This window comes from Pelodiscus sinensis, chromosome 4 (genome assembly GCF_052426305.1).
Source record: "Pelodiscus sinensis isolate ZL-2025 chromosome 4, ASM5242630v1, whole genome shotgun sequence".
Taxonomy (NCBI): domain Eukaryota; kingdom Metazoa; phylum Chordata; order Testudines; family Trionychidae; genus Pelodiscus; species Pelodiscus sinensis.
The window spans coordinates 2,341,001-2,356,288 of record NC_143055.1 but is presented as its reverse complement, the minus strand read 5'-3'; the positions used below and the strand labels follow the sequence as shown (position 1 = coordinate 2,356,288).

Here is a 15,288-nt window from a genome sequence, read left to right as displayed (position 1 = left end):
GGGCTTGTGTGATGTTTGTATGTAGAGTTATGAATATGGGCTCTGTGCTGGTGCTGGCAATGTTCTCTGTCTGAGACAGAGCAATGCGCCTGACCTGCCTGTCGTGAGGAAGGAATGTTCGGTGAATGACTGTGCTAATTAGCACGGCTCCAGGAACAATGGCTCTCGGGGAGGCCAACACACATCTGAGGAATGCGCCTGGAACCCTGCAGACCGGCCAGTGCCTCATGGCTGCTGGCATGTGAAACATGCCATCATGTGACCAGCTCCAGCTTGGGAGGCACCAAGAATGAATAAAAAGGTGCCATGAGACGGTCTCCATCTTGTCTTTAATCTTGTTACTGATCCCAGACGCAGCCTTGCGAGGGACAGAGAGCCGAGAAGGATTGCTGACCCATCCTGACATAGAATGGACACCAGAGACTTCTGAGCCAGCAGTTTGGAACATCTCTGCTGAGAGCCTGCATCCAGAACTGGGAGATTCGATGCATGTAATATATTCTCCTTAACAACCTTACTCTCCACCTTTTCTTTCTTTTGTTAATAAACCTTTAGATTGTAGATTCTAAAGGACTGGCCCAGCATGCTCTTGTGGGTAAGATCTACAGTGTAAATTGACTGGGGACCGTGGCGGGTTCTTTGGGACCGGGAGGATTGGGACTGTTTGGGGTTGGTGAGATCGGGTTTTATAACTTCTCATCTTTGTGTAGGCCTGGGGCTGATTGTGGCACAGGGAGAGCTGGGGTTTTTACGGGTTTTGCTTGTGAGGTTTCCTGTTGGCCAGATAGGCAGCTGAAGCGCTCAGCGTGACTGGTTTGTGGCCTATTTGGGAAAGGTCTACAGTCAAGGGCTGTAAGGAACCCTGGTTCTGAGCAATTTACCCTGAGCTGACACCCTCAGCGGTGCCCAGACCTGGCCCGGTCTGTCACAGATGCAGTCTGCATGCCTGGGTCCGAGGCTGAGCTCAGGAGGCCATGTGGGATGTTGTCAGCGCTTCTGGCCAACCTGATCATTCACTCGATGCATGCCTGGGTGTGACGGCGCGTTGGGGGTCCCCCGTCTCCTGCTCCCCGAGATGGCACAAACAGACTGCACCAGCCGGTGGAACAGAGGAAGTTTATTGCCTCTCCAGGATACAGCACAGCCCAGATGTAGTCTGGTCACAGAGCTGGGCTAGGATGCCTCAGGCCCCCTTGAGTTGGGGGGAGACTGGGCCCCTAAACTCCAGCTCCTCTCCCTAGGCTGTCTCATCCATCCTCACAGACAGCCACCAACCAACTAACCCACTTCCAGCCCTGCCCCCCAGCCAGGGCAGCATTCCACCTTCCTTTGTTCCTCTCCATGGGGGGTGTCTGGCCCCTGGCTCAACAAGTTTGGCATTACCTCTGCCTAGCGAGGTTTTCCCTGCTGGGTCTTGCTCCAGACAGCAGGGGTCACCACAGCCCAGCAAGTACCCCCACTACGTCACACTGGGATCCGAGACCTTCTGTACTTGACTGGCACACCCTCCTAGCCAATCAGCTTTGTGCAGAGGAGCACAGAGGGAGGGGGAAAGGGCTGACACTCTCACACCAGCTCCATAGGTCGTCACCATTCACCCAAGAGTTCTCAGACAACTCAAAGCAGTAACTTTGGAACTACTGACTGGTTTGTAAGCTACCCTTTAAATCAGCTTCCGTACCTAATGACGAGAAGGTAGCTAACATGACACCAATCTTTAAAAAGGGCTCTAGAGGCGATCCTGGCTATTACAGACCGGTAAGTCTTATGTCCGTACCAGGCAAATTAGTTGAAACTATATTAAAGAATAAAATGTCAGACATGTGGCTGAACAAAATTTGTTGGGGAAAAGTCAACATGGTTTCTGTAAAGGGAAATCATGTCTTACTAATCTATTAGAGTTCCTGGAGGGGGTCAACAAACATGTAGATAAGGAGGATCCAGTAAATATAGTGAAAGATTTCCAGAGAGACTTTGACAAGGTCCCTCATCAAAAACTCTTAAGTAAAGTAAGTTGTCATAGAATAAGAAGGAAGATCCACTCGTGGACTGATAACTGGTTAAAAGCCAGGAAACAAAGGGTAGGAATAAATGGTCATTTCTCAGCGTGGAGAGAGGTAACTAGTGGTGTCCCTCAGGGGGTCGGAACTGGGACCAATCCTCTTCAACCTATTTACAAATGATCTGGAGAAAGGGGTAAATGGTGAGATACTAAAATTTGCAGACGATACCAAACTGCTCAAGATACTTAAGACCAAAGCAGACTGTGAAGAGCTTTAGAAGGATCTCACCAAACTAGGAGATTGGGTGACAAAATGGGAAATGAATATTCATGTTGATAAATGCAAATTAATTCACACTGGAAAAAAATAATCCCGACTATACATACAATATGAAGGGGACTAAATTAGCTATAACTACTCAAGAGCCAGATCTTGGAGTCATTGTGGGTAGTTCTCTGAAAACATCCACTCCGTGTGCAGCAGCAGTGAAAACAGGAAACAGAATGTTAGGAATCATAAAAAAAGGAGAGAGAATAAGACCAAGAATATCTTATTGCACCTGTATGAATCCACATTACACCCACATCTTGAATACTGCATAGAGATGTGGTTGCTTCATCTCAAACAAGATACTTTAGCATTGGAAAAAGTTCAGAAACGGGCAACAAAAGTGTGAGGGGTTTGGAACGGGTCCCATATGAAGAGAGATTGAAAAGATGGGGGCTTTTCAGATTAGAAAAGAGACTAAGTGGGGACCTGATAGAGGTCTGTAACATTATGACTGGTGTGGATAAGGAAAAGTTATTTACATTTCCCACAAACATCAGAACTAGGGGTCACCAAATGAAATGAATAGGCAGCAGGTTTAAAACAAGCAAAAGGCCTGTGTCTACATTGGCACCCCTTGCCGGAAAAGGGATGCTAATGAGACACTTCGGAATTGCAAATTCTGCGGGGGATTTAAATATCCCTCGTGGCATTTGCATTTACATGGTTGCCGCTTTTTTCCGGCTCGGGGTTATGCTGGAGAAAAGCGCCAGTCTAGACATGATTTTCCAGAAAATAAGCCCTTTTCCGGAAGTTCCCTTATTCCTACTTTCAAGCCAGCACCGCAGGAGCCCAGTGGCTGCCCAGTGTGTGCCATGCGCACAGCGGCTGGGTTTGCTCTTGTCCCATCCCTTCCCCAGTCGGCTTCCAGGCCCTGCCCCTGATTTGCCCCATCCCCTTTGGCTTCAGACTCCTACCTGTGCCGCCCAGCCTGCCTCTGCCTCACTGCATGGACTGGCCCGGCCCCTACTGCTGGGCTGGGCTTGTCTCTCTGGCACGGACTCCGGGTCCCTCATCCAGCTGCGGGCTCCGGTGTCCCCCATCCCAGATCTTGCCAGTCGGCAGAACTCTTGCTTTCACCACAAGGCCAGACTGCACATGGCGCAGCTGGCGCCAGGGCTGCTCTCACCACCAGGCCACACGTCCTGCCAGCTGTGCAAGGAGTTCAGAAGCTCTCTCTGCCATGGCACCATTACCCCAAGCAGTCGGCAGGCATCACTTCCCATTTCTATTTCAGGCCAGGGCAGGGTTAGAGGGAGGCCCTCACCTGGCAGGCTGCGGAAAGGACCCAGGTCCCAGTGAGCAGGGTCCTGTTCATGCCTCCCAGAAGCATGTTTGCTTTTTCTGCAACAGTGTCACACGCTGACTCATATTTAGCTTGTGGTCCACTCTGAGCCCTAGATCCCTTTCTGCAGTATCCTTCCTAGACAGTCACTTCCTGTTCTGTGCCAGATCACTTTGAATTCTGACCCTGTCCTCCAAAGCACTCGCAACCCCTCCCAACTCGGGATCTGCAAATTTTATAAATGTCCTCTCCATGCCATTATCTAAATCATTGATTAAGATACTGAAACAAACTTGTCCCAAAACAGACCCCTGCGGAACCTCACTTGTTATGCCCTTCCAGCATGACTGTGATCCATTGATAACTACCCTGAGAACGGTTTATGCACCAGTTATGCACTCAGCCAGGTATGCACCCACCTTATAGTAGCCCCATCTAAGTGTTATTTCCCTAATTTATTGATAAGAAAGTCATGTGAGACTGTATGAAATGCCTTAGTAAAGTCTAGCTATACTACATCCACCACTTCCCCCTTATCCACAAGACTTGTAATCCCGTCAAAGTCCTTCCCCTACAAAAGTTCAAATCCCTGAATTTCGTACTTGAGATCTATATTAATATAAATATTATTAATAATTAATCATTTGGACATGACCTAGGCCCAGAGGCAGCTTTTACCTGCTACAGAGCTTGCGGTGCTCCCAGCTCTGCCAGTGGGGCCGAGAGTTTGTTTATGAACGGGGGGGACAGGGTGAGTAAGGCAATCGAAGGGTTAATTCAATTAATTGAAGGATCATTAGACAATCATGGAAACATTGTCAGGAAACCGAGGGCAGGAGCAAGTGGGGAGGCTGGCGAGTCTCAGAATGGGGGGCTCCAGGGGTCGTGCCTGGGACCAGCGCTGTTCAACTTACAGGGATGTTATCTGGAAAAATGCTGACCAGGGAGGTGACAGAGTTTGCAGATGTTACACCGTGCCTCACAATGGTTAGGTCCCAAGGCGACTGCAGAGCGTTCCAGGGGATCTCACAAACCTGGGTGACTGTGCAACCAAAGGGCAGCAGGAATTCAGCGATGATGAATGGAAAGTCGTGCGCATGGCAGAGCATGATCCCAGCCAGAGCTGTACAATGATGGGCTCTAAAGGAGCAATTAGCATGAGAGAGAGAGAGAGAGAGAGAGAGAGAGAGAGAGAGAGTTCGGCGTCGTGGTGGCTAGTTCCCTTCACAATCTGGTCCATGTGCAGTGTCAGTCCACAAAGTGAACCGAATCGTGGGGATCCTTGGGAAAGGAATAGCTAGGAAGACTGGAAACATCCCATTGCCACTATATAAATACTTGGTTTGCCCACGCCCTGAGTACTGCCTGCAGAACTAGTCACCCTATCTCCCAAGATGTGTGTTGGATTTGGGAACTGGCTCATAGAAGAGCCATACAAGTGATTAGGCGGGTGGAACAGCTTCCATAGGAGCAGACTTTTAAAAGGCGGGGATAGCGGGTGGGAGGGGGTTCAGCTAGAATAGAGAGACTTGGGGAGGGTGAGAAGGTCTGTGAACGGTGGGAAAACCGAACAAGGAAATGTGATTTCCTCGATGCAGCTGCGGGGGACGGACACAGGGGGCACTGGCCCTGCCCGTGGTTTCTTCATGTGCCACCCCTAGCCTGGGGAGGGGCCACCTCTCCCCCCCTACCCTGCCCCCACCCCATCTCTCCCCCAACTCTCAGTGCAACACCCCGCTTCCCGCCACTGGAGAGAGTGGGGGCAGCTCCTCCCTCCCCCACCCTGCCCCTAGGCGAAGTGGCTGGATCCAGGTGGCTCCCCATCCCACCACTGCTGGTGAGCGCAGGGCAGGCTCAGCCCTACGGCCGGTGCCAGGCCTTGCTTGTTGTGCGGCTCTGCGAGCCCCTTGCTCCTTCCCTGTGGTATGTTGGGGGCCCACGGCCCTTCTTGCCCCCACGCGTGGCCCCGCCTTCATCCACTGACACGAGGGTGCCCAGTGAAACCTGCAGGCAGCAGAGACCACACAAAACAGACCCTCTCTCCACGGTCACCCGGGGCCCTGCCACGCCGTGGTGTGATGGCCCAGCTACAGCAGGGCTCCAGGGAGAACTGAGGCAGTTCAAGGAGGACGGGTCCATCAGTGGCCATTAGCAGTTTTCCCTGGACTCCGTCTGCCAGGGGCTGGGACTGGGCGATGGGCAGGGATCACAGGATGGTTCCCTGGTCTGTTCCCTCCCTCTGGGCAGACAGGACCCTGGGCTGGAGGTGCCTTTGCTCTCACCCCGTCTGACCGCACTGACATTCTTATGACCTTCTCTGACCCCAGTTCTCCACCTGAGAACATGGGAGGAAACTTCCCGACTCCGCAGGGTGTGGGGTGACACCCAGTGTTGTGTGAAAACCTGCCAGGAGCCTGGCAGCCCCGGAGAGGGGAGACAGATGTGCAGGATGGATGGGGGACGAGGCTGCAGACAGCACTTGGAGAGGGTCCCTGAGTGTCAGGCGCAGCTCCCTGCCCCACAGAGCTGCCCCCCTGCCCCAGGGGTGTCCCGTGCAGCAGCAGCGACCCGACCGGCCTGGGCTCCCGTGTGCCCGCGGGGGAGGCTTGCAAAGAGACAGCCGCAGCCGTCGCGCTCAGGCGGGCACGGAGGGCAGGCCCTGCTCTGGGCCTGGCACGTCTCCAACCAGGTCGGTCCGGTCACTGACCCACCGACACCTGATCTCTAGATTCCCGGGGACGGAGCCGGCTGCAGGAGGTGGAAGAAGCCGCGTGGAACCTGAGAGTCTCCCTGCAGCCCGCCAACACCTCAGCCGCGCCCGCCAGGGAATCGGACAGTAAGTCTCAGCCTGGGGCCTGGCAGCAGGGTCACTCCCTCCCCAGGCCTGGAAGCTGAGCACGCGCCTGGCTGAAGGCTGGTGGGCGCATCCACGTGCCCCCTGCCCCTTGGCCTTCTCCCTGTCCAATCAACTGCTGCTCTGCACACTCCTCTGATAATAGGGGCTCTGTTCCCAGGCGTGGACGGCTGCACCAGGCTCCCCCCTAACCCCTCCTGGCAGTTGCTGGCTGCTGCATCCCTCCCTGCTCCTGACCAGGAGGCCTAGTGGTCAGTGTCTTCCGTCCTTTCACTAGTGCGTCCCTCACGCCAGAGTCCCCCTGGCCCGGTGGTGTTTTGGTTGCACTCGCGGGGCAGAGAGATGCAGCTCATGAGCCAGACAGGGCTGAATTCAGACCGTGGTGGAAGCTGGGCACTGGTGGAGCTGCTCTCTTGGGCCTCTATTCACCTCCCATCATCTCTGAGCCCTTCCTAGGCAGTGTTAGGTGGGAGAAATGATAAGGCAGCAGTGGAGTCCCCTAACAATACTGAACCCTCTGACCGAATCCTGTGATGGCCAGCGTCTATTATCTGGTGGAGCATCTTAATTAATCAAAGGACTCAGTTTAGGTGAACCTAACGAATGACCGATTTATTAAGGGTAAATTTACAAAATAGGGAATTCAGGGGGCATTCAATGGTTAACAACAAACAATAAATGGTACAACAGACAGGACCATGCAGCACTTTAAAGACTAACAAGATGGTTTATTAGGTGATGAGCTTTCGTGGGCCAGACCCGCTTCCTCAGATCAATTTGTGGAAGAAAATTGGCAGGACCATAAATACCAAAGGGATGCCCTCTGAGGTGGGAGACCCCTGCGAGGGAAACACCACATCACCTGCCCCTGCTAGGGAGACCCCGCAGAGCCGGCCCCTGCTAGGGAGACCCCGTGCGACGTACCTCTGAGGTAAATCCAGTTTAAACCGGAACTTGTTTACCTGTTTTCTGCCAAAGGCGGGAAAATCATGATGTGACAGACCCAGGGCGTGTGACTCGCCTTTCATTGTGTTTTACAAAATGGACAACAGTTCCTCCATTTTGATTTATCAGGGCTACCCTATAATATCAAACATTACAAACCAAACATTTAACTACTTAGGATTTTACCCTAAACAGCAGCTACAACAGTTTGGGTCCCGGCCCCGTCACACTGATGGAGGCAGAGTGCTCTCGTGTGGGCAGTGCCACAACTGCCTGTCCATCTGTCTGTCTGGCAGGGGCTGTGCACACACCCGGTCTGTGGCCCAGAGTCACTCAGGTGCAGGGGATGTGCTCAAAGATCACAGGGTGGCAGAGTCAGGAAGACGTGGCCGGGGAGATGGGCCTGGAGCTCAGGGAGCTGATTCAGTTCCCAGACCTGCTGCAAACTTCCCGTAGGACCTTGCCTGCGTTTCTGCACCTCGGCTGCCCTTTGGAAAAGCAACTTCTCCCATCCAGCGTCTATTTCCACTGGGAGCCGCTGAAAGCAGGGCCTGCTACATCCCCTTCTCCCACCCCCCTCCTGAGTTCCCTTGAGTGATGTCATACCATTCCCATTATAGCTCTGCAGCTCTGGACTGGGACCGGCCCATGCTCCAGCCCAGACACAGCTGCATTTCCGTGCTGGGGGAGGGACCCTGGGCTGGCTGCTCTCTGCAGCGTCTCTGGGATCCTTCCTATGGCCACCAAAGTGATTCACTGAGCGACTGGAGAACCAGGCTCAGACGCTCCCTGGGCCAGGGGCAGCTGAGGCAGGGGAAATGCAGCAGGAGAAGCCCTGAGCTCCCTGTGGGTGCCCGTGTAAATAGCCTGAGTGTCTGACCCCAGTCTCGGCTCCCAGTGGACGTGGGGACAAAGCTCTCCGCAGGCTGGAGGCGTCACGGTGGGAACCTCTATTACTTCTCCCAAGAAGAGAAGTCGTGGTTGGAGGCCCAGCAGTTCTGTGTGTCTCAGGGCTCACACCTGACCTCCGTCTCCTCCCAGGGGTCAGCGTCTTCTGTCCTTTCACTAGTGCGTCCCTCAAGCCCGAGTCCCCCCAGCCCAGCGGTGTCGGGGTCACACTCGCGGGGCAGAGAGATGCAGCTCATGAACCAGACAGGGCTGAAATCAGAGGAGAGGCTCTCCTGGGCCTTGGTTCCTCCAATCCCCAACCTCTGAGCCCCTGTCACAGTGATGGAGGCAGAGCGCTCTCGTGTGGGCAGTGCCACAACTGCCTGTCCCTCTGTCTGTCCATCTGACAGGGGCTGTGCACACACACGGTCTGTGGCCCAGAGTCACTCAGGTGCAGGGGACGCGCTCACAGGTCACAGGGCGGCAGAGTCAGGAAGACGTGGCTGGGGAGACGGGCCTGGAGCTCAGGGAGTTGATGCACTTCCCAGACCTGCTGCAGACTTCCCATGGGACCTTGTCTGCGTCTCTGCACCTCGACTGCCCTTTAGGAAAACAACTTCTCCCACCCAGCGTCTATCTCCACTGGGAGCCGCTGGGAGCAGGGCCTGTCACCTCCTGCCTGCCCAGGGCTTGGCCCGACGGGGCCGGCAGGGGCTGCCCTAGAACACGTCGCCCCAATCCCGTGTTCTGATCCCCGCTGACGTCGCTCTGACTTGCTCCCAGCGCTGCAGCTCCTGGGCGAAGTGCAGGCAGGAGTCCGGATGCTGAGAGCCCGGCTGGGAAATGTCAGTGCAGAGAACAGAGAACTCCAGACCCGTCTGGACACGGTCGCTGGGGCGCGAGGAGCCGGGTCGGATTCCTGCAGTGAGTCAGAGCCCCTGGTCCTGCCGGTGCGGGGGGGAAACGAGACTCAGGCTCCCAGGCTGCCAGTGCAGGGCCTGTCACCAGCACCGAGTTCCCTGAATGAGACACACCTGTGACTGCGCATGCACCACCCCGCAGGGATCCGTGTGGAGTTCAGTGGCACCCTCGGCCTCGATCCAGGCCAGTCCAGGCACAGGCAGAGACAAACCGGCCTTTCAGTGCTGGGGAGGCGGGGAAGGGAGTGATGCTCAGAACTCTCCCCGGGCCAGCGCCCCCTGCAGGATGTGGGGGGAACCCGATGGGAAATAGGCCTGAGACTTTGATCACTGACCACTAATGGTCACTGAGCACTGTTGGTGCAGAACCAGGGGCTGTTCCACCTTGCGCTGCTACATCCTCTGCCCCCCACCGCCTGAGTTCCCCCGCCAGCTCAGCTGAGCAGTGAGTCTTCCCGTTCCCATTACAGCTGCTCTGCACTGGCACCGTCACCTGCTCCAGCCCAGATGCAGCTGCATTTCCGTCCTGGGGGAGGGACTCTGGGCTGGCTGCTCTCTGTGTCTCTGGGATCCTGCCTATTGCTACTGAAGTGATTGACTGAGTGGCTGCAGAATCAGGCTTTGACGTTCTCTGGGTCTGGGGCAGCCGAGGGGCAGGGGAAATGCAGCAGGAGAAACCCTGAGCTCCCTGAAGGTGTCCCTGTGACTAGCCTGGGTGTCTGACCCCAGTCTCTGCTCCCAGGGGACGTGTGGACAAAGGTCTCTGCAGGCTGGAGGTGTCACGGCGGGAACCTCTATTACTTCTCCCAAGAAGAGAAGTCGTGGGATAAGGCTGAGCAGTTCTGTGTGTCTCAGGGCTCACACCTGACCTCCGTCTCCTCCCAGGATGAACAGGTGAGTGCAGGACCCTCTCAGGGCCTGGACCATGGCTCAAGGCTGTTGAGGGCTGTAATGTGACAGAGTCTAGAGGTTCAAATCAGGGCAGATTGCTCAGAAACAGGCTCACTTACATCCCAAGATTGCGAAAAGGCACCAAGCCCGTCACACAGAGCCCTGCTATTTGCCACACTGGCCGGCCTGAAGTCAAACAAGCAATCCCATTGGACACTCGAGCTTTACCTGTGCCACATCCAGCACCAAAACGTACACAGGTGAGAGGTTCTAAAACCAGTCTCACAAAGTCCCAACAGGATCTGCTGATCCCAAAGGAGCAGCCACATTCCCAGGTCAATTCACAACTCAGAGCTTCCCCCAAAGGGCACGCTGGGCCAGTCCTTTAGCATCTGAGGTTCGTTAGTAAAGGAAAGAAAAGGCTGAGAGTAGAATTGTTTAGGAGATCGTGTCACACACACCAGTCACAGAGTTCTTGGAACAGTCTCTTAGTAGAGATGTAATCAACTGCCAGCTTACAAGCCTCTGGAATTAGTCCTACGTTAGGAGGGGTGATCCGTCCTTCCGGGTCCAATTCACGGCAAAGATGCTTCGGACGTGGTGGAGCGATGACGGGAACAAAAACGTTACTGAGGAGCAGACTGAATACAAAGATGGAGGAAGCCCCCAGATCCCCCTTGTACCTTTGCCCATGTGGAGGGAAACCTACTGTTCTCCTTGTGTAAAAGTACCTCCCCAAATGGCCTTTGTCACATGAGCAAGTGTAAGGGCTGTTCCCACTCTGGCCCTTCGAATGCAGAAGGAGAGGGTCCACAAGACAGCCTGAAAACCTTGCCTCTACAGGCACTGGTTATAAAACATTTCCCTCCAGAATCACAATACACAGATTGGGGAGGGGATGGTTGCTGCCACCATCAAGTGATTTTAATCCCTAAAAACCAGGGGTGAACACTTGAACCCAGCCCCAGGGGTACCTCCAGCTCTTTTACCCTAAGAGAGCTCGAACAAAGAAAAGAGGAAAACAAGCGGCAGTCTCTAGTAGCTGACCTCTCAGTCTGAGGCAGACAGACAAATCTCCTGTACCTTCCAGGACACCAGAAATAAATCATCACCTTAAAAAAGTGATTTTTATTACAAAACAAAAGATAAACTTGATAGTGCATGTTTGATTGCTAGATGCTACAGAGCAACAAAGGAAGACAAATTAAAAGACAGAGGAAAATCTCTGGGAACAATGCTAGATAGTAAATGGGGAGGGGAGACAGAGATTCATAGGGTATGTCTACACTTGCACCCTAGTTCGGATTAGGGATGCAAATGCAGGCATTCGAAATTGCTAATGAAACGGGGATTTAAATATTCCGCGCTTCATTAGCAAGATCTTGCCAGCGTGCTAGTTCGAATCACAGCTGATTCGAACCAGGAAGTGCGCACCGGAACGCGTTAGTTCGAACCAAACCCCTTGGTTCGAACTAACGTTACTCCTCAAAAAATGACTACCTACCCCCAAGGCCTCTAGTAATCTCTTCAGCTATACCTTAACCAATCATTCTACTGAAATGGAACGGACCAATCGTCATAGAGTAACATGTGGATGTAGCCAATCATATCGCGCCCCCTTTATTGGATTACACGCACACACAAGCAATCAAAGAACGAGACAGAAGTGGGCAGATAACCAGTAGTGGAGCGGTGAGTATCCTAACCACACAGAAAAGATTTCACAACCCAGCTACTGATTAGTGGGTCGTTGCCAGAGACAGAGCGATCCACCTTTGTTCTCCTTAACTCGTCTAGGCTCCTCCCTTTCTCTGAAGGCCTTGGGTTGGATCCTCTTTCTCACTCCCCAAATTGCCCTACTTCACTGGCACTGGTTCAGAATGTGTCTGGACGTGACCCTATATTTCCCAGGTGATGGCTGCCCCTGCTGACAAGGCCTGGGACCGTCAAATACAGACAGACTGGCATGTTGAGTCTGTGGGGGTGCCTACCCTGCAGGGCTCAACTCGAAATAAGCGACGCAAATTGAGCTACGTCAACTGCGGCGCTTATTTCAAAATTGGGAGCGTCGACACGGCACTTATTTAGAAATCGAGCCCTAGTCCTCCGACTTCCCTTACTCCTCATGCATTGAGGACTGCAGGAGTTGGAGGAAGCAGGCCTCTCACTTGACAGTACTTTGACACTACTTCAAAATAACTGCCGGCTGTGTCGACGTGGATGACGTTATTTTGGAATAACATTAGTGATTTGGAAATAGTGTTGCGGTACAGACGTACCTTATTACTATCTAAGGGTATGTCTACACTACCCTCCTAATTCGAACTAGGAGGGTAATGTAGGCATACCGCACTTGCAAATGAAGCCCGGGATTTGAATTTCCCGGGCTTCATTTGCATAAACCGGGCGCTGCCATTTTTAAATCCCAGCTAGTTCGAACCCCGTGCCGCGCGGCTACACGCGGCACGGAGTAACTAGTTCGGATTAGGCTTCTAATCCGAACTAGCTGTACTCCTCGTGGAATGAGGAGTACAGCTAGTTCGGATTAGGAAGCCTAATCCGAACTAGCTACTCCGTGCTGCGTGTAGCCACGCGGCACGGGGTTCGAACTAGCCGGGATTTAAAAATGGCGGCTCCCCGCTTATGCAAATGAAGCCCGGGAAATTCAAATCCCGGGCTACATTTGCATGTGCGGTATGCCTACATTACCCCACTAGTTCGAACTAGCGGGGTAGTGTAGACATACCCTAAGTGATAAAAATACCTAAATTCCCAACAAAGTGGCTCCGCAGGCAGGCCTAACTATCTCTCTCCTACCAAGGGCCTGGCTTAATGCCAGAATAAGGTGGCTGGATGCAGCAAACCTGGGACGTGCCTTGTGCCAAACTCTGCGCTCAGGTGCCCGGCCCTGGAACCTGACGCAGGGATCCACCCATCAGCTGAGAAGCAGAGATGGGCAGGGGCACGGTGCCAGGCCTGGACACCCCAGAGTCTGGGGGGTAGGGGAAGGGGGATTTGGGTCTGGTTCATTTCTCCGTGGCAGGTCGATGTGGTTACCGCAGGGAGACCCAGATCCAGACCCAGAGCTTTGTCACAAGACAGAGACCCAGAGATGCTCCAGGACTCCTGCCGTTAGCGGTTGGAGTCACACACCGTGTCCCCCACTGCCCAGTGCCCTGCTCACACCCCCAGATGCTCGTTCCACTCCCCAGCCTGTTCAGCCCAGGCAGCTGCACCTGCCCCTGCCCCTGCAACCTGCCTTGGGTGGCCTGGCCATGCTCTCCTGGGCGTGTTGCCAGCCCCGTCAGGCCCAGGGCAATTGCCCCCTCCCCTCCCTAAGCCCTTTGCTAACCCGACCACAAATGCTGCAGAGAACGCTGGGGGGGGGGGGGGGGTAGGAAGGGGGGCACTTTGCTGAGTCATTTCCAGGTGTCTTGGTCCCCTGCTGACACCAGAGTCCGAGCTCGGCACGTGGCCGTGGTTCTCCTGAGACAGGAACACTCTACTCTGCAGGTTCTGGGAGCACCCTCAGCCTGACAACTGGCACCAGGGGATCGGCGGCAGAGAAGACTGTGTTGAGAGCCGCACAAAGAAGCAGGCTATGTGGAATGATGCCAACTGCTCTCTGCCTGCACGGTGGATCTGTAAGCAGGCCCGTGGGCAGGCCGGGCTGTGACATGCAGGGCCGGTGTGAGAGTTTAACCTCCCCCCCCTTTGCTTTATGAAATTGACTTATGGGCACAAACATGCATAAGCCGAAGATGCTTTGGACAAATCCCTGATGTCACCCATCAGCCTTAACGCCACAAGCTGCTGGTGCCATGTGTCTGATTGGCGTGTGCACCATTCTTGGGGTAAAGTGAGAGATATGGAGTAGGGGAAGGGTTAGGGTTTAACTATGCAAATGAAAGCCATGTGGGCATTTCCCTGCATGTCTGGGTGATCACCTGTAAACAGACTCTTTTGTCCTGTGAGTCTAAGCAGTGGCTGGTTTTAGGAAGTCACATGATCACCCCAAGTGCTAGGGTCTGACCAGGTAATTGTCCATAGGAGGGGGAATGTAGAAGCAGAATCCCCGCCCCAGAAGGAGGCTACTCAGGGAAGTTTTCAGGCTTTTGTCTTTGCCTGGCATGTCACTGCCAGGAGAATGAACCAGAGACCCCAGGGAAAGGGCGTTCTCTGGCTTGGAGGCTTGGCTGAAAGAAGAACAGTTTCAGGGTAAGTTTGTGCTCAGCTTTGAGTGACAGAACTCGCTCTGCATTTCCTGTTAGTTTCAATCTGTAATCGACTTTGCTCGGCCTGTTTTCACCGGCAACCACTTCGCTGCTGCTGTTTGTACTGAATAAAATCACTTGGTTTCACTGTCCAGCGCAGGGTCAGTAATTGTTCCGGGGGAGCAGCCAGTGAGCACATTCCGCTTTCACTGTTACAGGGGGCTCATCTGAATGACTCACTGGGGCTCTGATCCCAGTGGGGGAGCGGATTCCCTGGAAGCTGGGCCCCCAACTGCATTTTCCTCACATCTGAAGAATTTCAGGGTCTGTGCTGCTCCTGGGGGGTTTGGGGGGGAGGAGGGGATGTGTGATCTCAGCTCGGTGCCTTGGATGGGGATGGGCAGGAAGGGAAGAGCAAACAGCCGTGGTACCAATCGGAGTTAAGGACGGAGCAGCGCTGGGTACATGTGCCAGTATTCGCTAACGGCCAAGTGGCGCCTGCTGTGCCGTGTACATCGCACGGTGTGTTCGCCCCACGGTGGGGAGCAATTCAGGGTCTGCTGGAGAGGGGTTAACAGGTGTTTGGGTTCTCCTGGGGCTCCTCCGAAGCACAGTGTAACTGAACACAGCTGCTCCTTCCCCCGCACAGGAGCACCCCCCTTGTCACTTCCCTGGAAGGAACCAATGCAGCATTGTCTCATGCAGGGGAACTCGGTGTTGGCGAAGGCAGCGGTGGTTGGGGCATCTCCCTGCCCGGACCCTGGGATTTTGTCCACACAAAGCAAGGAACAGCCACCAGATGGCCACCACCCTCAGCCTGAGTCCCCTCCCAGCGGGGCGGGCGTGTGGCTGTGCTGGGAGCTATAAAGGCCGGGCTGTGCAGGCAGCGATAGGCGCCAGGAGAGAACCACTGAGGGGTGGGCAAGTCGGGGTGGGGCAGGGCCACGGCTGGGAGAGACGG

At 54.3% G+C, this 15,288-nt stretch overlaps 1 protein-coding gene across 1 annotated transcript; it reads left to right on the top strand.

The window, feature by feature from the left end:
• Window positions 1-4,481: 4,481 nt before the first annotated feature.
• LOC149524477 (C-type lectin domain family 4 member K-like) lies at window positions 4,482-14,479 on the top strand. Its single transcript, XM_089777656.1, has 6 exons — window positions 4,482-4,563; window positions 6,344-6,451; window positions 9,086-9,226; window positions 9,965-10,116; window positions 12,025-12,077; window positions 13,627-14,479. The coding sequence occupies exons 1-6, from the start codon at window positions 4,482-4,484 to the stop codon at window positions 13,787-13,789; spliced, it is 699 nt and encodes a 232-aa protein (XP_089633782.1). The 3' UTR covers window positions 13,790-14,479.
• The last annotated feature ends 809 nt before the right edge of the window (window positions 14,480-15,288 follow it).